This window comes from Pipistrellus kuhlii, unplaced genomic scaffold (assembly GCF_014108245.1).
Source record: "Pipistrellus kuhlii isolate mPipKuh1 unplaced genomic scaffold, mPipKuh1.p scaffold_m20_p_6, whole genome shotgun sequence".
NCBI lineage: Eukaryota > Metazoa > Chordata > Mammalia > Chiroptera > Vespertilionidae > Pipistrellus > Pipistrellus kuhlii.
The window spans coordinates 16,803,987-16,825,350 of NW_023425562.1; the positions used below are offsets into that span (position 1 = coordinate 16,803,987).

Sequence of the window (21,364 nt, forward strand, 5' to 3'; positions counted from 1 at the left end):
GTGAGCTGAAGGATATTCTGGACAGAACAACTTCAGAGCTGCAGGATGTACTGGCAGCCACCGCTAACAGCTATGTTGCTGAGGGTTAACTGCCAGGTGAGGGGCTGGTTGCTGAGACCGGTGAGGTAGGCAGGAGGCAGGACAACGGTGGCCTGTGATGTCATTCCAAGGAACCTGGGCTTTCCTTGGAAGGTGCCAGGGAACCATGAATACCCTTTTGTCACAGAAGCCTTGAGCCCTGCTCAGCCAGGTGGAAGTGCAGGAGCAGGAAGGAGCTGGGCAAAGCTTAAGGAGCACAACAGATAGTGGACCAGACAATCCAGACCTGTCATTGTGGAGGGTAAATAGCTTGTCCATGAAAGGTGCAGATGTAGTGGCTGCTGGATGGCACCATCCTGGTCCCTCTGAGGGGCATATTCTCCCAGCTGCAGGCAGTGTTGCTAGGAAATTCACCAAGAGGCTTTATTGAGAACCAAAAGCAGACACTAGAAAAAAATGTCCACTGGAAACAGTGCTAGGAGCAAGTGGATTAAAGTCAGAGATGTTTGTTGTATTATATTACTTATCAACTGGCTGGTCAGAGCTGTAAGGTTTATTTTTTTTTTTTTTAAGTCTGGGGGAGAAGAAGTTAATCACACAGTAAACAAAGGGCAGAATTTAATGACCAAAGTCCTGGACTACCGGATCCAGCCGGTACTGCAGGTCCTGAAGATCGGGCTAGGAGGCTTAGAAATAAAAGACAAGAGACAGAAGGGCTTCAGGAGGGCTGGAATGCTCGATGGCACTGCAGCAAATTTATTAAAGGCTCAAACTCTGCCGAAACCGGTTTGGCTCAGTGGTAGAGCGTCAGTCTGAGGACTGAAAGGTCCCAGGTTCGATTCCGGTCAAGGGCATGTACCTTGGTTGCGGGCACATCCCCAGTAGGGGGTGTGCAAGAGGCAGCTGATCGATGATTCTCCCTCACTGATGTTTCTAACTCTCTATTCCTCTTTCTTCCATTCTGTAAAAAATCAAAAAAAAAAAAAAAAAAAAAAAAAAAAAGGCGCAAACTCTTTTATACCCTGAAGCTGGGCATTCCTCCAAATGGCCTTCTCTCAGGGCATGATGGCTACGTGCCAGTTCCTTAAGACCTACGCAGGGAGATATCTGCCTGGGAAAGTTCGTCCAGCTGTACTCTGCTATGTTAATTCAAGGACATGTTTGCAGATTCCAATTTTGCACGCACAGCAGAACGAAGGACACTGTTGCTTGCCACGTCCCCAAGTGACCCGACTTCTGGGGGAGAGCAGGCAGGACTACCTACCCTTGCTCCATCCCCCGATTCTTAGGTTGGCAGGGGACTCGGCTCCCAACACTGGACAAAGTGGGGAGGTTAGTTTTTAAGGGGAGGATGACTGCCTGTTCTCTAAGAGTAGGAGGCAGGATAAAAGGGGGTTCAGCATTTCTAGGTTTGCCCCTGGAAGTCTGAAGATGTCCATTTCTAAATATATCTATATTATCTTTGCAATCAAAGCCCAAGACAATTTCTGGACCTACAGGAGTTAGATTTCAGCTGGAGTTGAGACTGAGAGTATAACGTCCATATGCCACCTGTCCTTTAGCTTTTTATATATTTGGTTGTGTCTGAAACTGTGTATAGTTGAACTGTGGTTTACTTGTTTATTTTAAAATCTAAGAATCTATTGAGTATTATATCCATTAACTTACATTGTGATAGTCTGCACGTCAGCACCAGAAGGTGGTGTGCGATCCGGGCTCAGGAGCACTTACACATGCCTAAATTTGGGTTGAGTAAGGTAGGGCAATGCTAGGATGGGTGGAGGCAGAAGGCATGTACCAAAGGACTGGGTCCCATGGGAGTTAGAATGTGAAGTGACTAAGCCCCATGAGAATTATATAAATTTTACAGGCTACAGCCCCAGGAGAGGAGGGCTTGGATATCCATCTTGTGTTTTCAAGGTGACTGAAAGATTCTATTGCTAGTATCTAAAATTAAAAGTTTCTAAGGTTCCAGTGTACAATCTATGGCTAAAAGAATAGGGCTTGCCAAGCTGGTGTTGCTCAGTGGTTGAGCATTGACCTATGAACCAGGAGGTCATGGTTCAATTCCAGGTCAGGGCACATACCCAGGTTGTGGGCTTGATCCTCAGTAGGTGGCTTGCAGAAGGCAGCTGATCAATGATTCTCTCTCATCATTGATGTTTCTATCTCTCCCTCTCCCTTTCTCTCTCTGAAATCAATTTATTTGAATCAACATATTTGAAGAATAAGATTTATGCTAGAGCGTAAAACTACAGTAAGCAAGACAGTATGGTATTAGTAAAGGGATAGACATATCCATTAATGTAAAAGAATAGGAAGCCCAGAAATAGACTCATTCACATATGTTCAATTGATTTTTTTAAATATATTTCTTTATTGATTAAAAATTGATAAACTAGAATTCATTAAAATTAAAACATGTATCATGGCTATTTTTTGAAATGTTTTGCACCATGGTTGAAATCATAAGTTTACCACCCACAGTGCCCACCATGAATACCAAATCTGTGACAAACAAAGCAGCATTTCATACATGTTGGAAGGGGGAGGGTTGTGGGTTAAGGTTGGATTGGAGTGGGATTAAGGTTAGCATTGGGTGACACTCAGTGAGGGGAGGAAACGCTGAGCAGAGGCTGTTTACAGAGAATGTTGGGAATGTCTGCACTGAGCCATTTTTATTTTCAGAAGCAGGACCTGGATCCTGTGTTTGTATATGGCAGGTGGAATAATAAGTTTCTGCTTTTTTCTTATAACTTTTCTGTATTGTTCAAAGATTCAATTAAAAACATGTTCTCCTTTAATAACAATAAAAAGCAAGTGCTAACAAAGAAGATAATGAAATTTTGCTTCACAACCTTTAGAGCAAGTGGACTTCCTTCCCACCTGTGGCCACAGATCCCTGAATTTGCGATTTGTTTTGTTGGTGCTCTCAAGAATGGTGCTGCCCTGCCATCTAGCGCCTGCTGGCAAGGGAGACGTCCAACCAGCGTTTCCAAGAAGTAAATATTTGTCTTATCAAGTTTGAAGTATAAAGTGTTCGAGGTGCATCTTTGATTTGGTTATAGTCTCAAACTGTTATATTGGATTTGTCATTTTTCTTTCATTTGTATCAGGTTTTGCCTCACATATTTTTAATTGAGTTTATTGGGGTGACATTGTACTTAGTGCCTTGATACTTTCTTCTTCCTGTTTATTTTATTTTATTTTTTTAAATATATTTTATTGATTTTTTACTGAGAGGAGGGGAGAGAGGTAGAAAGCTAGAAACGTCGATGAGAGAGAAACATCGACCAGCTAGCTGCCTCTTGCACACCTCCTACTGGGGATGTGCCCGCAACCAACATACATGCCCCTGACCAGAATCGAACCCGGGACCTTTCAGTCCGCAGGCCGATACTCTACCACTGAGCCACACCGATTTTGGTTTTCTGTTTATTTTCTTATGGGAAATAATCTTATAGTGGTTATTGATCCAACACAGTGAATTTCTACTCCCAAAATGAAAGGCTTTGTCCTGCAAAAGGACAAAAAAAAAAAAAAAAAAAAAAAAAAAAAAATAAAAAAAGAATGTGTGAGGAGAATAAGAGATTTAAAAATGTATTAACCAAATAACAAAGTTTAAATCTTGTTTGGGTTCTAATTAAAAAAAAACCACAAAAAACAAAAACAGCTGAAATCGGTTTGGCTCAGCGGTAGAGCGTCGGTCTGCGGACTGAAAGGTCCCAGGTTCGATTCCGGTCAAGGGCATGTACGTTGGTTGTGGGCACATCCCCAGTGTGGGGTGTGCAAGAGGCAGCTGGTCGATGTTTCTCTCTCATTGACGTTTCTAGCTCTCTATCTCTCTCCCTTCCTCTTTGTAAAAAATCAATAAAATATATTAAAAAACAAACAAACAAACAAACAGTTTTTAAAAGAAACACTCTTAATACAAGTAGGGGAAATTGAACATTGACTGGATATTTGCTATTCAAGAATAATTAATAAAATATTTACCTGTAAAAATACCAATATGGTAATTTTAAAGTGTCTATTTTAGGATATAATTATGGGAACATTTTTAGATTAAAAAGTGTTAAAGATTTGCTTCAAAATATTCCTGTAGGCAAGGAATGGGGAAAAAAAAAAGTGTAGATGAAGCAAGATTTGCAATAATTAAATCACTGAAACTGGTTGACGGGTTGGGCATGGAGGGTTGATTATACCCTTTCTACTGTTTGATTTTCATAATAAAAGATTTAAAAAAGATTTTTTAAAAAAATAGAAAGTAGAGTCTTGGTCGGTGTATCCAGTGGTTGCAGGCGTCTTCAAACTACGGCCCTCGGGCCACATGCGGCCCGCAGAGGAGTCTGATCCGGCCCGCCAGGTTTTTTGGGCAGTGAGCGCAGCTGAGGTGTTACAATAGGAATTAGTAGTTCATATAGTCCGGCCCTCCAGCTCTCTGAGGGACCGTGATCTGGCCCCCACTTTAAAAAGTTTGAGGACCCCTGGCCGTTAGAGCATCAGCCGGAGCACTGCAGGGTCATGGGTGCGATTCCCTATCAAGAGCATGTATCTGGCCGAAACCGATTTGGCTCAGTGGATAGAGTGTTGGTCTGCGGACTGAAGGGTCCAGGGTTCAATTCCGGTCAAGGGCATGTACCTTGGTTGCAGACACATCCCCAGTGGGAGGTGTGCAGGAGGCAGCTGATCGATGTCTCTCTCTCTCATCGATGTTTCTAACTCTCTGTCCCTCTCTCTTCCTCTCTGTAAAAAAATCAATAAAATATATTTAAAAAAAAAAAGAGCATGTATCTGGGTTGCAGGTTCGACAGGGGCACAACCAATTGATACATCTCTCTCAAATCGATGCTTTTCTCTTTCTCCCCCCACCACTCCTTCCCTTTCACTCTCTAGAAATCAATGGAAAAAATATCGTTGGGTAAGGATTAAAAAGATAATAAAAGGAATAAGTAGAAATGGCCGAGGCTGCTATTTCCCACCTGGAATCTACTCTCATTTTCCCTTACAAATGGAACCCCTGTATTGTTGAGGATGCTGTTAACTGGTCCAAATTAATTTTTAAAAATGATTTTTTCGGTCTCTTTTGTAGATGTGAAAAGCAGATAGAAACCACTGGCTGTGGCTTCCAGGAAAAAGCTTTAAAGGTCCTGGCTCAGCTGGTAAGTGAGCTTTTTACCCTGTCTCTTCCTCTTTTCTGCTGCCTGGTACTAACACCCGAGAGAGGAACCGCAGGGTCGCCTGCACCACAGGCAACCTGAAGGCCAGAATCCATTGATGCCTCGAAACAGTGGCGCCAAAAGATGAAAGGAACCTGGATTTTTCCTGACTGTGGAGGTGTCCCACCTGCTCTGGGATGCTTTCCGCTTTTGTCAGCCGGGAGAATTAAAATTCTTCTTATTGCAAATGTGCATTTGCCCTTACAGAGGCTGTACACTCCCCCGACAACAGGTCTTGAGCTCACAAACCTGGCTGCTTCCTGGGATTACCTGGGGTGTTTTAAATGTTTGAAGACTTGAGCCCCATTTCCAGAGTGTCTGATTTCATTGCCATGGGGTACAGCCTAGGCATTGGAGTTTGCAGAAGCTGCTCCTGGTGATTCTAATTGGGAGACCTACTGTTCCAGCTCGCCATGGGACCCTCAGAGAGCTTGGCTCATGGCTGGATGGCGACCAGGCTTCGTTGACTGGCTGTGAGCACCTGTGGTGGCGTGGAGTGGGAGGAGCAAAGGTCCTGGTAGCTTTTAGCAACAAAGCCGACAAAGGCCCGCCTCCTACCCGCCCAACCACGCCCCGCCCCTTGCCCCAGCTCTGGCCCCGCCCCGTACCCCAGCTTTGGCCCCGCCCATATCCCCACTTTGGCCCCGCCCAACGCCCCTGATGTGCAGGGCGGTCCGCGAGCGCCTGTTGTGCGCCTGCGCGGCTCCGGGTCTGGCGGGCAATTTGTTTCTCTCCCAGAGTCCCATCTCGCGATCTCTGGCTTCTGGCGAAGATCAGAGTTTGAGTGGCTTGCCTTTCGGCCCCGAGTGGGCCCTTTGCTCCCGGACCCGCGTGAAACTGGGGATCCTGACATCGGAAGCAGGCAGAAGGCATTGCTTGGTCGGGTGTGGGGGGCGGGATCGCGTGGGAGGGGGTGCGGGGGCGGAGGAGCAGGGCTTGATCTTCCTCCGCTGGCTGGGCTACCTGGAGGGGGTGCTTGGGACGCCCTCACCCACCTCAGAGTGGCAGTAGCTGAGTCCCTTCCTCCTCATCTCCTCCTCCTCTTTACCGACCCCACACAGGAAAGCCCCAGTCCCTCCAACCTCCCGGGCCCCCCAGCTTGGGAGAAATGTTTACATGCACCCGTTTCTTTGCATTTGCTGTTATTTCGTAAAAGTCGTGTTTATTTTGTGTTTTTTAAAGAAAATGGCAATGTTGTCTCTCTATATTTGTCCCCCTAAATCCTTAAAGAGATGATGCAGGCTTATTTCCTTTACCTTGGTTTGGGATGTGTAGACTACAGGAGGCTCTAAGACCAGTCAATACTGGACTTGATTAGAAACTGAATTTTGTAGAATTGAAAGAAATTGTTCTTGACCTCTCTCGAATTTATTTTCAAGTGGATGTGACCTACTGGATATGAACCATTCTTGGATTTTGAAAGTGAGCAGGAATTTGCCTGACTTTTGTTTTTTGAAATTGTGTTTGCATTTCCTTCAGAGGCTTAAAGGATGGCCTCTTCAGATCTGGACCAATTATGCTCTCATATTAATGAAAAGATTGGCAATATTAAAAAATCTCTGTCATTAAGGAACTGTGGTAAGTAGAATAGATTCCACTGACTTTGTACCCAATGCATTTTGATTGCTGTTCCCCTTTGATATCTTATGCCTGGTTAAGTGAATGAATACAAAGGTGATGTCAAGTTTCAAATGGCAATTTGAAAGCACTTCAGCTGCTGTAATTTACTGATCACTGTTATAAAAAATAGTGAATTTACTCAACTATTACCATTACTACAAGTCAGTAAACAAGGCCTTAAAATTTAGGTGACTAAAAGTCATTTTAAATACCTGTGTACCCAACTAGCTATTTAATCCCCTGAAATTAATCTCAGCAAAGACCTCAAGAATCTCCTTTATTCATTTGATTTAGTTGTTACAGACCTAGGGCCAAATGCAATTAGCATTGCCCTATTAGGTAGAATAATATAGTGCATCTTGTGAGGAGGAGGAGGAGTTAGCTCCTACTGAGTGCTTTACTGCGTTCCAGACACAATGCTAAGCCCATGTTGTATGCTTTTTCTCACTTATCGTTACAATAATCTTGAGGTAGGCACTGAGTTCTCTGACTTCAGGCCTGGAGCTCTAGCCATTTCACTCTCCTGCCTCCATAACTTACAGATATCGTCAAATTGTGCTTTTATTTATGTGTGTTTGGTTGTTAGAAGAGAAGGTGTAAAGATCTGATTATAAGGGGGAAAAAACAACACGCTGTTTTTGTTACTTGTTTTATTTCTAGAGAGGGGGAGACTCCGGTTTTCCCATCCTCAAACCTATGATGCTAGGGAGGTGGAGTTGGAAGTAAGGGAGCCGGCTGCTTGACAAACTCAGGCCTCTCTGGCTGGCTGGCCCCCAGGGCCGCCACCAGCATGGGACTTTTTATGTCACTTTCTCCACTTGGGGTCATTAATCACGTGGCTGGTGTAAATATGAATCCCAACCCTCTACTACACATTCTGAAGCGAAACTCTCCCTAACCTCCCCCACATACCTGAACGCTGACCAAGACATAAGCTTATTTCTCCCCAGCCAGTGATTAGAATTTTTTTGGTAACACTTTCACTGAAGATACATCCCATGAAGAGGGGTCCTGGCTTTCTTTGAGATTCTCACTTCCAACACCCTGTGCTTTGAAAATCCAAAATGTTGGCTTAATCCCCATTAAAACTAAATATATTTGCTTGCTGAGACTGACAGACTCTCTCCAGCTTCCCTCTGCACCCCCACTTCCCCCCAGATTAGGGCTGCTGCAGTAGCATCTCACATACATTCCCTGGTTTGTGAGCATTTACCTTATTCTCATGAAGGTCAGTTATGCCTGTAGAGGCCCTTATTTTATCTAGCATTTCTAGTTGTGTGGGTTTGTTTTTTTTCTAACCCCCACCCAAGAATATTGTTTTCATCGATTTTTTGAGAGTGTGGAAGTGTGGGAGGAGTGGGGAGAGAGAGCAAAACATTGACTGGAGAGAAAGACATGCACCTGTCGCCTCCCAGCCTGACTGGGGTGGGGGATCGAACCTGTGACCCTTCGGTTCTTGGGACAATGAGCAAAACCAGCCAGGGCTCTAGTTGTTTTTTTTATAGTGGAGGAACTTGCCAGAAACAAAAGACTTGGGACACTGTACTTACCTCTCTCTCTTTTTCCATACCAGTACTTAGAAATTAGGTCTTAAGATTATCCATGGAGACAGGTGCTAGGGCCTGAAACAGCCCTTCCTGCACCCCCAAGTGTCTCCAAGGTAAAGCTCAGTTCCCAGAGTTGGGTTGGTATGTGTGCACTGTTGTTTTTTCTGCACACTTTATTTTCCATTTTACCTTTGTTACCTTTGTTTATTAATAGGTCAAGTCCCTAACTCGAAGACTATATTAAGTAAAATAGGAGATGAGATCATGGTAATAAATGAACTTCTGAATAAATTGGAAATAGAAATTCAATTTCAAGAACAAACTACCAATTCACTCAAGGTAACGTTTTTCCTAATTTTTAAAAAAATCTTTATTGTTGAAAGTATTACATGTGTCTCCTGCCCCCTCATCCCCATTGACCTCTTCTAGCCCCCCCACACACACACACACTCCCACCCCAGGCCTTCACCACCCTATTGTTTGTGCCCATGGGTTATGCATATATGCATACAAGTTCTAGCGAAGCAACAGAATAAAAAGGCAATAAGTACAAATTTCTTAGTCACCGGGAATTCTTAAGGGTTCTATAAGTTTGTAATGTCCTTGGCTTTGCAAATTATTACTGGTGCAGTTGCTTTTGTGTTTTATTTTCGCAGTATAAAGCACTGCAGAGATTCACAGGTATTCCTTTTTTCACGTTGGTACCAATGGAATTGAACCTTACTAAAAAGGAAGGTTTCCTAAGTAATTCTTGGTAGGTTTAATTTAAACAAATGATGTCCTGGTAGGCTGCCCTGGGAAGAGATGTGGATTCGTAGCCTGCCCTTAGCACCTCCTGCCACCCTGAGGAAGCCATTTCACCTCTTGGGATCTCTGAGTCCTCATTTGGAAAATAATGGGCCATGTTGAACTCTTTCTTTTTTTTTTTTTTTTTTTTTAAATGTGTTTTTTTTTATTTTATTGATTTTAGAGATATTTTAGGAGAGAGAAAGGTAGAGAAATATTGACAGGCTGTCTCCTGCATGCCCCCTACTAAGGGTCAAGCCCGCAACCCGGGCATGTGCCCTTGACCAGGAATGGAACTGGCAACCTCTTGGTGCATTAGATGATACCCAACCAACTGAGACACACCAACCAGGGCAACTCTTTTAAAAAAACAACATGTTTTTATTGATTTTGGAGAGAGGGAGAGAGAGAAAAAAACATCCATGATGAAAGAGAATCATTGATTGGCTCTTTCTTGCACACCCCCCATTGGGGATCGAGCTCACAACCCTGGCATGTGCCCTTGATCAGAATCCAACCTAGAACCCTTCAGTCCACAGGCCAATACTCTGTCCACCGAACCACACCGACTAGGGTGGCTCTTTTTAAAATATTGCTTGCATTCAGTACTTTTTCACCCTTTCTGTGTTCTGAAAACTCACAATTCATGTGATTGTGCACCATGGTCTTTCATGTTCTCTATAACATCTTAATACACACACAGGCAGGACAGACCCTTATTCATGAGCATTTTTTGAATTTTAGGAACTCTGTGCATCTCTTGAAGAAGATTATAAAGATGTGGAGCATCTCAAAGAAAACATTCCTCCCCATTTGCCTCAAGTAACAGTGACCCAGAACTCGTAAGTGTTTTCATAATTATTCTTGCCATCTGTATTTTTAAAACTACTAGAGGCCTGGTGCATGAAAACTGATGCACTGGAGGGGGGTCCCTCAGCCCAGCCTGCCCTGTCTCACAGTCTGGGAGCCCTAAGGGTGGGAGGCGACCTGGCAATCAGGGGAAGGCAATGCCACACCTCACCTCTCTGCTACCACTGCCGGCAGCTCAAGCCTCGGCCGGCCCTGGTTACCTGAGCCTCAGGCAGCTGCCATTGAGGCTTGCCTGCGCCTCAGGCCAGCCCTGGGTGGCTGGGGAGGCTGAGGGGTCTGGGGACTCCGGAGGCAGGTGCGTGGGTGGGCCTGGCCTTGCTACACCCCTGCTGCTCTGGCGGGGCTGAGGGGACTGGGTGCCACCATCTTTGGGCTATGGGTGCTGCCATCTTTGAGGTGGGACAGTCAATTAGCATATTTCCTCCTTATTGGCTATGGGTACTGCCATCTTTGTGATAGCGTGAGGGTCAATTAGCATATTCCCTCTTTATTAGAGAGTATTATAACGAACACCTCAAGTCTTTTTGCCTTTTTGTGTGCTTGCAGTTTTGCTAGTGGCTGTCTGTTTTGTTTTGTTTTTGGTCACTTACACCGAAAGTCATAGTTCCCCTGTTTTCACCAGCTTTCTTTCCTGCTCTTTCTGAAGGAAAGGTTGCCCCTCTTTCCCAAGAGTGAGTCTCCTCTAGGATCTCTTCCTCAACTTTTTCTCATTTCTTTCCCTTAGAGCAGATTTTGTCATTTTAGGCCAGATCATTCTTTGTTGTGAGAATAGGGTGTTTAGTTGCATCCCTTACTCTACCAGTAGCACCTCAGTTCCCCTCCACACCCCCATCCCCACCAGTGGTGACCATGAAAAGTGTCTCCAGAGTTTGTCATATGTCTTCTGAGGGGCAGAATCCCCCCTGACTTTTCAGAGGCCCTGTCTCAGGATAGAAATAATCTTAATGCACTTCCCATCTTAAAAACATCCAAAAGAACAAAATACTTAGCTCTGCTCCCCCTCAAACTACTGTCCCGTTTCTGTTTACTGCCAATGTATGTTTGTACCGCCTCTTCCCAGAGCAGTTAACATCTGGCTTCTACCACGCTTCAGAAACTGGTTGTTGGAGGTTATAAAGAGGTCAGAATCCCTCTTCAGCCCTGATTCTTCCTGTCAGGTTTATTTTGTTGTCCATCTTTTTGTTTTTGGAGTTCTGTGACCTGCACCATGTGTTGGATACTGATCTCTCCCCAGTATGCGTACAGTTCTGACGATTGCCTATATGCTGTGCATCTGTCTTCTGCAGAGGAAATGTATCAGATTTTGACTCTGAAGAACCTGTCAAAGTTGAGGAACCTGCAGTCACAAAGAAGCCCTCTAAAGAGCAAAGGAATATTAAAGAGATGCCATTTATAACCTCTGAGGAGTTTAATAGCATTCCTGCGTAAGTATTTATGTTAATATTCAGCTCTTTAATAATCAACATACATAACTGTTTAAGTCACAAGGCTGGATTATATTCATCATCATATGCTGTGTTCAGATGATCTTTTCTAAAACAGCTTTGTATTGGACTATGAAAATGCAGGGAAGCTCTTGTTGAAATGCTTAAAATCACGTAGAGATTCAGAGAAGGGTCAGTTTGTTGCTGCATCCTCTCCAGGATCATTTTGTGATTTAGACTCATCCCCGTACATTTTAGACATTAGCCTCAGTTTTGCTGTGATTCGTAAAGCAAGCGTGTTGTTTAGATTTGAGGTTAGAATGGAGGGTGTTGTGTTTGTCTTTCCATTTGTCCCGTAACTTACGTCACACGCTTACATTTGAGTCTGGGCTCTATTCTGGGCCTGGGTCTCTGGGAGAAAACGGGTGAATAACACAACATGCCTCGCCTAGAGGCAGGTCTCCTTTGCGCTTTACAGTTGATAGCTGTGGGAAACCAGTTATGGCTGTGGTCGGCAAACTGCGGCTCACGAGCCACATGCAGCTCTTTGGCCTCTTGAGTGCGGCTCTTCCACAAAATACCATGGCCTTAGCGAGTCTATTTTGAAGAAGTGGTGTTATAAGAAGTTTAAGCTTAAAAAATGTGGCTATCCAAAGAAATTTCAATTGTTGTACTGTTGATATTTGGCTCTGTTGACTAATGAGTTTGCTGACCACTGAGTTATGGGAATTGTGTTTTTAAACTCTCATAATTTCAGGGCTTCACTTCGCTTCTTGGCTTTATATCATTACTTTTTTCATTATTATTTTATAACACACTAGAAGCCCAGCACGCGAAATCGTGCAGCCTGGCCCACCTGTGCTTGCCCTGCTGCACTTGCAGACCTGTCCACCTGTGCACCCTTCACCACGTGCACAGTCCCACCCACCTGTGCTGGTCTTTGGTTGTTACGGTGTTAGGGCCACTGAGTTTTTATAATATAGATGTAGTTAGAAAATATTTGTTGTCGAAAATGATTATAATTCTACTCTGATAGAGTATTTCCTTATAGATTTTATTTAATTTCACATATATAATTGGTTGTCTTTTTATTATTACGAAAACAACTACAACTGATATAGACAGCTCTCAGGAAAGTAAAATAATCATGCTGTGTCCCAGATATTTTCCTCCTAGATCTTTAGCTCAAGGAAGCGAGGAATTACAGAATAGACTTGCCTAAGAGAAATTTCACTGAACCGTTATTTCTAAGGGTGAGGTTGCTAGATCCTACGGGAGGAGTGTGTTTCACTTTGGGGGAAACTGCCGAACTGACTTCCAAATGGCAGCTGGGCCATTGTGCATTCCCACCAGCAATGAGTGAGCTTTACCAGCGCGTCACATCCTTACCTGCATCAGCTTGTTCAATTTTTTCTATTTTAGCAATTAGCAATTCTCATAGGTGTGCAGTGGTATCTTGTTTTAATTTTCAGTTTCCTAATGACATACGATGTTGAGCATCTTTCCACATGCTTAATGGCGACTTGAAAAATACTGGCTGTTGGATAATTCTGGGATGAATAAGGAGGCTGACATTTCTCTCTAATCTTCGGGGAGTTGGTCACTCAATCTTTTCCTTTATTGACAACTTTGTTTTCATGAAATTCTGTTTGAGCTGTTCAGTTTTTTGAATTGTTGTTGCTCATTGCCTGAACTATAGGGAAGAACTGTGGAGTAGAAGGGTTTTTAGAAAATGCTTTCATAAAGAAATAAAAGAAGGAAATTAAATGGTAGAGTATTAATTTTTAAACTAAGGGGTTATTTGATGAATAAGAAATAAGAAGATTAAGTACAACATCATAAATATTTTTCAAAGAAAACATTTTGTGCAAAATAATTAAAAAAAACATTAATCATCTACTTATTTACAGGTACATGAAATCCCGCTTAACCTATTGTCAAATTAATGATGTTATTAAAGAAATCAACAAGGCAGTAGTTAGTAAATATAAGATCCTACATCAACCAAAAAAGTCTATGAGTTCTGTGGCCAGAAATCTCTATCACAGATTCATGGATGAAGAAACAAAGGATACCAAAGGTAAGATGACAGCATATACGTATGTGTATACTTGCCATCTGTATGGAGTGTAAATAAATCATGAGAAACAAAACTAATTCTAGAACATTTTAAATTTAGAGAGTTCATTCTCCACTGGGGGTGATTTTCCCACCTCAGGACATTTGGCCATCTCTGGAGACATTTTGGTTGCTACAACTGGGGTTTGAGTTGGCATTTGGTGGATAGAGACCAGGGATGCTGCTAAAGTCCCCGCCAACACACAGGACAGCTCCCACAAAAAAGAATTATGTCACCCAGAATGTCAGTAGTGCTGAGGCTGAGAAAAACTGATTTAGAGTTTTTATGGAACTAAAACCAGTGTGTCCAGAATTAGAATAGTAACCATAACAGTCGGTCATGCTTATATAGCACTTCCTGTGTGCCAGATGGTATACCAAGGGAGCTTCAGTCCTCATCACGTCCACCACTACTCCATTTACAGACCAGGCAAAGGAGAGCCCAAGTTACTTGTCCAAGTTCAGCCACTCAAGTGATAGAGCTGCTGAGGGTCTCCATCTCAAATTAGCTCTTAAAAAGTGAATTGTTCAAAAGATAGCAACAGATAGCTAGTGATACAATAAGCAGGGCTACATTACTGAAATGCTACAGTAAACATTATGCAACTTCAGTTGAAAGAATAATTGTTATTTTAGCAAGAATACTGTTTCTCACTTTAGTTGGATAATGATAGTAAACATGATTAGTGCCATTCATAGTCACAAAGACTCATCTTAAAGTTGTCCTTATAAAAATTAGCACAAATATCTTTATTTGCAGGTCATTATTTTGTAGTGGAAGCTGACATAAAGGAGTTCACAGCTTTGAAAGTTGACAAGAGGTTTCATGTTATGCTGAATATCTTACGACACTGCCGGCGGCTGTCCGAGGTCCGAGGGGGAGGACTCACCCGATACGTTATTACCTGAGGCCTTTTGAGCTTTGGAACCAGCCAACAGTAGTGTCTAGAGGCTATTCCTGTAGTGTCCTTATATGTAATTTTTAAAACTATGTAATTTATCTTGTTTCTTATACAAATAAAACTTCTTTAAAAATAAAGCACCTAGGAAAATGGGAGATATCTGTAATACTATCAACAACAAAAAATATATTAAAAAGTAAATAAATAATCCTGGCTGGTGTGGCTCAGTTGGTTGGAGCATCGTCCTGTGCAGGAGAAAAAGGATCAGATTCCTCTTTCCTCACCTTTTGCTCTAGTCTGGCCCGAGGCGGATTGGCTGAGGCCCACTCCCACTGGAAGGACAGTCACTTTACAAAGCCTGCCGATTCAAATCCTAACCTCACCTGAAAACACCCTCCAAGACACACCCAGAAATAATGTTGCATCTGGGCACCCCGTGGCCCATCAGGTTGGCACTTACAGTTACCCATCATCTATGACTGCGCATCTGCTCGGCCAGCTGATCCTCATAGCAGAGAAAGAGTCTCACCAAGCGTGTGAGCTGTGCTTAGCTGCATACTAAACACTGCAACTCTCGTCCTTAATTGTAACACAGAAATCAAATTGTTTCTTGTAAATATTCTCTTGGAAGTTAACTCAGCAACATGGTGTAAAAAAAAAAAAGGCACCAGAAACCTGGGTCCTGCCCTACCTCTGCCATTTACTCCCTCCGGGTTCTTCCTTTAAAAATGTAACCCTTTCTCACAAGCTCCATATCTACCATCCTGGTCCCACAGTGTCGCCTCTCCTCTGGGTTAATTTATAGCTTCTTAACTGGTCTCTGTTCTTGTCTCCCTGTCTTCTCTCCACGTGAACCAAAGTTAAGGTAGGTCACTCCGCTACTCAAAAACCTTCAAGAGCTTCCCGTTTCTTATATGATGAAAATCAAGTCCTTACAAAGGCCTGCAAGCCCCTTCTCAACTCCAGCAGGATATCATCTCCATTTCCCAGCTCTGCTCCGCTCCAGCCACTCCAGCCTCCATGCTGTCTCTGGAACAGGCCAAGTATGCGTCTCCCTCAGACCTTTGGCTGGCTGTTGCCTCTGCCCAGAAAACTCCTCATCTACTCATGTGACCCTCCCCTTTCCTCCTGGGTCATTGAGACCTTCTCAGACCACCGTATGCTCAAAATTAGTTTCCTTCTGCAACACTTCCCCTTTTCTGCTTCATTGTCCTTCATAGCATATTTGTCCAGCTGTTGGGTTATGTATTTCACATATTTGTCTTTCTCCCCTCACTAGATTATATAGACTCTGAGATTAGGAGTTTTCCCCTCCTTTCATTCACTGCTGTGTCCCTGGCCAATCTAACAGGACTTTCCAGTAGAGGGCGCTAAATAAATACTTACTGAGTGCACATTAACTGGAAGTTTGTGTCCTTGGGTAAGAGTTTCCTCCTATATATATTGAGATGGTTGAACAAAATTTTTTTCAGGACCTTCTAGTTTCAATATTCTATGATTCTAACACTCCCAGATACTTATGGGAAATACATTCATGTTAAATATAAATATTTCCTCTGGCTAGATTATAAAAAATCGTAAAAAATATTCTGATAAGCTTTACACAGTGGTAGTATCGTAACCAATGAGATTAATCTGAGCCATGATTATTGCTAATTGGAAACTTCTTGAAACCTTGCCATGATGACTTGAAACATAGTTGGCACTGGCAATTTTTGACAATCTATGGAGACTGAATAAAAATAAATTTTGACAATCACATATAAGAGTTTATTTGAGCCAAACGGAGGACATCCTGTGGAGCAAGATCTCAAATGCTCTGGAAATATCATCTTTTAAGTAAAGATTCTGTAAAGAACTAAGTTTCAAAAAAAAAAAATTTAAGTTACTAGTTAGGTAATAAAACGAAGCTTTTTGTAAAATGATTAGGGACCATTTATAAAAATTGTTTTCAGCCAGCAAGTTTAGTTTTCTAATTTATTTTGCTTATTAAAGTTTTAAGTTTCACAGTTTGTAAATGTTGTAATTAAATTACTATGGTGCATTATATAGAACTTTGTGGGATAGCTTGAAGTTTTGTTTCATAATATTAAATGATTTCTTTATGAAACTTTCCACCTCCTAATAAGCCACTGCCATTGTTCCATAAATATATCTAATAATACAAGTGACAAAATAAAAGAAAGCTTACTCAATATGTTAAGGAATCTTCCTGGATATACTTTATTATTTTTTTAATTTTATAAAATTTATGTATGTATGTATGTATTTGAGGCTAGTCAAGTGAAGCAGCGGGAGTGGAGAGGGAACAAAGAAATCTGTAACTGGCTGTGATCAATTAGTTGTAAGACACCACTGCACTCGGACCAGCCTGGATATACTTTAAACAATGTTACCCAAATTGGAGGCAAGACTATAAATGATTGGAAAGTAGAAATAATATCAATTGAGCTCTATTAAAGTTAGGCTGACTCAAGGAAGTCTCTTAAGAAGCACACAAAAGAAGAATTTATGAGAAATTACAGTATAATGTGCAAGTTTTACCTCAAATTCTTATGATCATCTTTTGCCCTGGTTTATTGAAAAGCAGTCAGTTAGCGGGAAAGAGGCTACATCATTTTTTTAAAAAATTGAGATGAAATTTACATGCAACAAAACGCACAGGTCTTAAGGCTACAGATAAATGTGTATACCCAATGTGACCCACGGTCCTATCATTTAAGCTAAACTTCCAATTTTGAAATAATTACAGGTTCCCGTGCAGTTGTAAGAAATAACGCGAATAGAGAGAGCCCTTGTACCTTTGTCTCTTTGCCTCTATGTCACAACCTGGATACAATCAAGATACAAAACATTTTCATCACCACAAAGATACCGAATGTGCCTTTTTATAGCCACACCCACTTCCCTCCCACCACCACCCCCTCCTGAGCCCCTGACAAGTCACCTGTCCTCCATTTCTATAATTGCGTCATTTCAAGAATGTTCTATAAGTGGGACGATACTTTATGTGACCTTTTGAGATCGGCATTTCACTCAGCGTAAGTCTCCGGAGATGCATCCAGGGTGTCGCACATATCAAGTGTTTCTTTTTATTGTTGAGTAGTTTTCCGTGGTGTGGCTGAATGGCTGTACCATCGGTAGTTTAATCATTCCACCGCAAGTACAGCTGCGCCATTTCCAGGTTGTGGCTGTCATACGTTAAGCTGCGATAAACATTTGAGGGCAGGATTTTGTGTGGATGTAAATTTTCATCTGTTCGGGATGCAATTCCCAGGAGTGCAGTTGCTGCATCCAATGGGAGTGGCATATTTTCGTGTTTGTTTTAATCGCCAAATTCCTTCCCACAGTAGAGTGGCTGTCCCATTTTACACTTCCCTCTGAGCACTGCTTTCACGTACCCCACAAATTTTGATAAGTTGTATTTCGATGTTTCTTCCTTAAAAACATTTTAAAATTGCTCTCGAGACTCCCATTTTACCGATGTATTATTTATAAGTGTGTCATTTAGCCTCCAACTAATTGGGGATTTTCCAGTTATCTTTCCATAATTAATTTTTAATTTAAGTTCATGTTGTTGGAGAGCATACTTTGTGTGATTTCTATTTTCTATTTGCTAAGGTGTGATTTATGAGCTAGGAGGTGGTCTATCTTGGTGATTATTCCATATGAGAAGAATGTATTCTGCTGGTGTTGGATGAAGGATTCTACAAGGATCAGTTAAATCCAGTTGATTGATGGTGCTGTTCAGCTCACCTTGTCCTTACTGATTTTCTGCCTGCTGCATCTGTCATTTAGAAGTCTCCAACTATAATAGTCTCTTTGCCCTTTCTCCTGGCAGTTCCATCAGTTTTTGCCTCCTGTATTTTGATGCTCTGTTGTTGGGTGCAGACAGGTTAAGGATTGCTATGTCGTCTTGGAGAATTGACCTTTTAATCATTAACACCCTTCCTTATCCCTGATATTTTTCCTTGTTCTGAAGTTGGCTTTGTCTGGAATTAACTAGCTGTTCCAGATTTGTTTTGATTATATTAGAAAGGTACATCTTTCTCCATCCCTTTATTTAAAAAAAAAATATTGTTTCAGAGAGGAAGGGAGAGGGAGAGAAAGATAGAAACATTAATGATGAGAGAAAACCACTGATTGGCTTCCTTCTGCATGCCCCACACTGGGGATTGAGCCTGCAACCCAGGCATGTGCCCTGACCAGGAATTGAACCATGACCTCCTGGTTCATAGGTTGACACTCAACCATAGAGCCATGCTGGCCAGGTCAAAACTGACTATAACTGTGGTCTTATGCAACATATGTATAATTGATTCTTTTTATTTAATAAATCACAAACATTGTCTCATGCCATGAAGTACTATTTCACAATATAATTTAAATAACTGCATATTTTTTCATATGATGATTTATTTAATTTTTTTTATTTTTATTTCTAGGCACTTTGGGTGCTTCCAAAATTTATAAACACCATTATATGTCAATATGTAGTTAAGTCTTTCTAGCTTTGGAAAGCTTCTATACAGTAGTTCTTTTCTTCTCAAGTTGAATTTGAGATTTACTCCTCAGACATTGGTTACTTGATACAAAAAAAGAGTTTTTAATATTTGTTCAAGAAAAACTTGGTTGTGAAAACAGCAGGGGTAGGTAGAAGCATTATGAATTTCTTTTTTGTAATTCTAGGTAAGCTTTTCAATTTATGCTTCCATGATAACTTTATCATTTGTTGGTATTTCCCTAGGTTCTCTAGAATTTTGAGAAATAAAATGAAAAGCCCTGGATATTAGATTTAGCTACACAACTCAAATCAAAATGTTTTCTCATAATGTTTACCATCACAAACATACAAGGAAATTTTAAAAGATTACTTTCATAATTTAATTGAATTTTGGTAGAAAACGGGTACTTTGTGTAAATTCAGGGGAAGGTGGATTCCTTCCCAGTTCAAGTTAGTTATTTAAAATATGTTAAACTATATAAACTTACTACTGCTTTCTTTTTTATAATACGATCAACAATAACACCAGTTTATAGACGTTGGAGAATTCTCAGTTGAGTCATAGGAGTTTATGAATCTTTTAAATTATTAATGAAAAAGAAAGCTGAATTTTTATTATCTTGCAACTGTCATCTGATTCTGCATTTCTCTTAAAATCTCTATTTCTCCAAGAGCTGATATGGTTCATGCTACCTTGAGCTCATTAGTAGTTAGATCAAAGGTAATTTCTTACTGCACAGGTGCTTGATCATCTGGAAGCATCCACCAAGAAGCCATGGACCACAAACACGCTAAATCTTGAGGGATGTGCTGAACCTTTTATAATTCCATCGGTGTCCGCAGTCTTCCTTGCCAGAGTTAGGAGAACTCTTTGGTTCTATGCTGGCCCCTGCTTTCCTCCCTGGACAAATTTTCCAGCACTCCTCACTCTCTCTGGTCTCCAGCCCTGTTGTGCCTCCCTGAGTGCTGTTTAGAACTCTCCCAGAATGCTGGGGTGGTTACCCCCCTTATCTCACTGTTGGCATTGCCCTAGGCCTAGGGGAACGAGCCAGAGAGCAGGCGGCCCAGGACCCAGCCTGGGGCCCAGCGGTAGGCCATGTGTGGGCTGAGGCTTCACGTCCCCTTATATACTTCATTGTCCCATCACATTTCACTTACAAAACACAAACTCAAAGATAAAGTCATTAAGCAGAGGACATTATTTACCTCAACCATCGGAAAACACAGATATTTACATTACGATTCATAACAGTAGCAAAATCACAGTTATGAAGTAGCAAATAATTTTATGGTTGGGGATCACCGCAACATGAGGGCTGTATTAAAGGGTCGCGGCATTAGAAAAGTTGAGAATCACTGCTCTAAGGGGAGGTGGTGACTTACTCTGGCCTCAGGTCTCTGCTGAGGACCGATGGAGTCTCCTCTATTTTTAAAAAAATATATTTTACTGATTTTTTACAGAGAAGAAGGGAGAGGGATAGAGAGTTAGAAACATCAATGAGAGAGAATCATCGATCAGCTGCCTCCTGCACACCCCCTACTGGGTATGTGCCAAAGGTGTGCCCTTGACTGGAATCAAACCTGGGACCCTCGAGTCCATAGGCTGACACTCTATCCAATGAGCCAAACCGGTCAGGGCTCATCTATTCTTAAAAATGTATATCCATATCCATATCCACATCCATATATCTATATCCATATCCATATCTATATAGATATAGATATGGATATGGATATAGATATAGATTTATATATAGATATAGATATATAGATAGATACACACACACACACATATATATGTATTTCAGAGAGGAAGGGAGAGGAAGAGATAGAAACATCAATGATGAGAGATAATCACTGATAAGCTGCCTCCTGCGTACACCCTACTGGGGATTAAGCCTTCAACCCAGGTAATGTACACTTGATCATAATCAAACCTGGCACCCTTCAGTGCCAGACCCACTAGGGCTATTCTTTACACTTGACCACACTAACGAGAGAAGTGGCATGTTATAGATCAGCCTTGTCCTCATTTTGAAAAGGCTTCTCTCTATATATGGTTGCACATAAATATATAATATGTAGTTATGGAAACTATTTACATATTTTTAAGTATGTGTAATGTTTTTAAAATAACTGTGTTTAAAAAAAATTGAATCTGTATTGCCCTCTAGTGGCCACAAAATTTTAATGAGAGCAACCCAAAAAGGAAAAGCAGCTGTTTATTATCTGCCAATCAGAAATATATGAATCAGCCCAGCCGGTGTGGCTCAGTGGTTGAGCTTTGACCTATGAACCAGGAGGTTGGAGCAGATGCCTGGGTTTGATCCCCGCT

At 41.7% G+C, this 21,364-nt stretch overlaps 1 protein-coding gene, 1 long non-coding RNA gene and 1 other non-coding gene across 5 annotated transcripts in view; 2 read left to right on the forward strand and 1 right to left on the reverse strand.

The window, feature by feature from the left end:
• Positions 1-5,177: 5,177 nt before the first annotated feature.
• SKA1 (spindle and kinetochore associated complex subunit 1) lies at positions 5,178-14,665 on the forward strand. 3 transcript variants are annotated; one of them, XM_036418689.2, is made up of 7 exons: positions 5,178-5,201; positions 6,738-6,836; positions 8,640-8,764; positions 9,956-10,053; positions 11,368-11,505; positions 13,416-13,585; positions 14,384-14,665. In XM_036418689.2, the coding sequence occupies exons 2-7, from the start codon at positions 6,749-6,751 to the stop codon at positions 14,530-14,532; spliced, it is 768 nt and encodes a 255-aa protein (XP_036274582.1). In that variant the 5' UTR covers positions 5,178-5,201; positions 6,738-6,748; the 3' UTR covers positions 14,533-14,665. The 3 variants fall into 3 exon arrangements, with proteins under 3 accessions (XP_036274582.1, XP_036274583.1, XP_036274581.1); XM_036418690.2 differs by lacking the exon at positions 5,178-5,201 and adding an exon at positions 5,680-5,769; XM_036418688.2 differs by lacking the exon at positions 5,178-5,201 and adding an exon at positions 5,940-6,127.
• A 1,455-nt stretch (positions 14,666-16,120) lies between these two features.
• On the forward strand, positions 16,121-16,257 carry LOC118708601. The gene has a single exon (XR_004984658.1). It is a non-coding gene; the product is annotated as a U4 spliceosomal RNA (small nuclear RNA).
• Positions 16,258-16,797: 540 nt separating this feature from the next.
• Positions 16,798-21,364, reverse strand: part of LOC118707994 — a 29,523-nt gene continuing 24,956 nt past the window's right edge. The window contains exon 4 of the long non-coding RNA XR_004984432.1: positions 16,798-16,885. This is a non-coding gene — a long non-coding RNA (uncharacterized LOC118707994). The remainder of the gene's footprint in view (positions 16,886-21,364) is intronic.

Excerpts from the sequence above, each read along its gene's own strand:
- SKA1 (XM_036418689.2), top strand. The coding sequence starts at position 6,749 with ATGGCCTCTTCAGATCTGGACCAATTATGCTCTCATATTAATGAAAAG. Across the intron at positions 11,506-13,415 it reads GAGTTTAATAGCATTCCTGC|GTACATGAAATCCCGCTTAA; the intron begins GTAAGTATTTAT and ends ACTTATTTACAG. Across the intron at positions 13,586-14,383 it reads AGAAACAAAGGATACCAAAG|GTCATTATTTTGTAGTGGAA; the intron begins GTAAGATGACAG and ends CTTTATTTGCAG.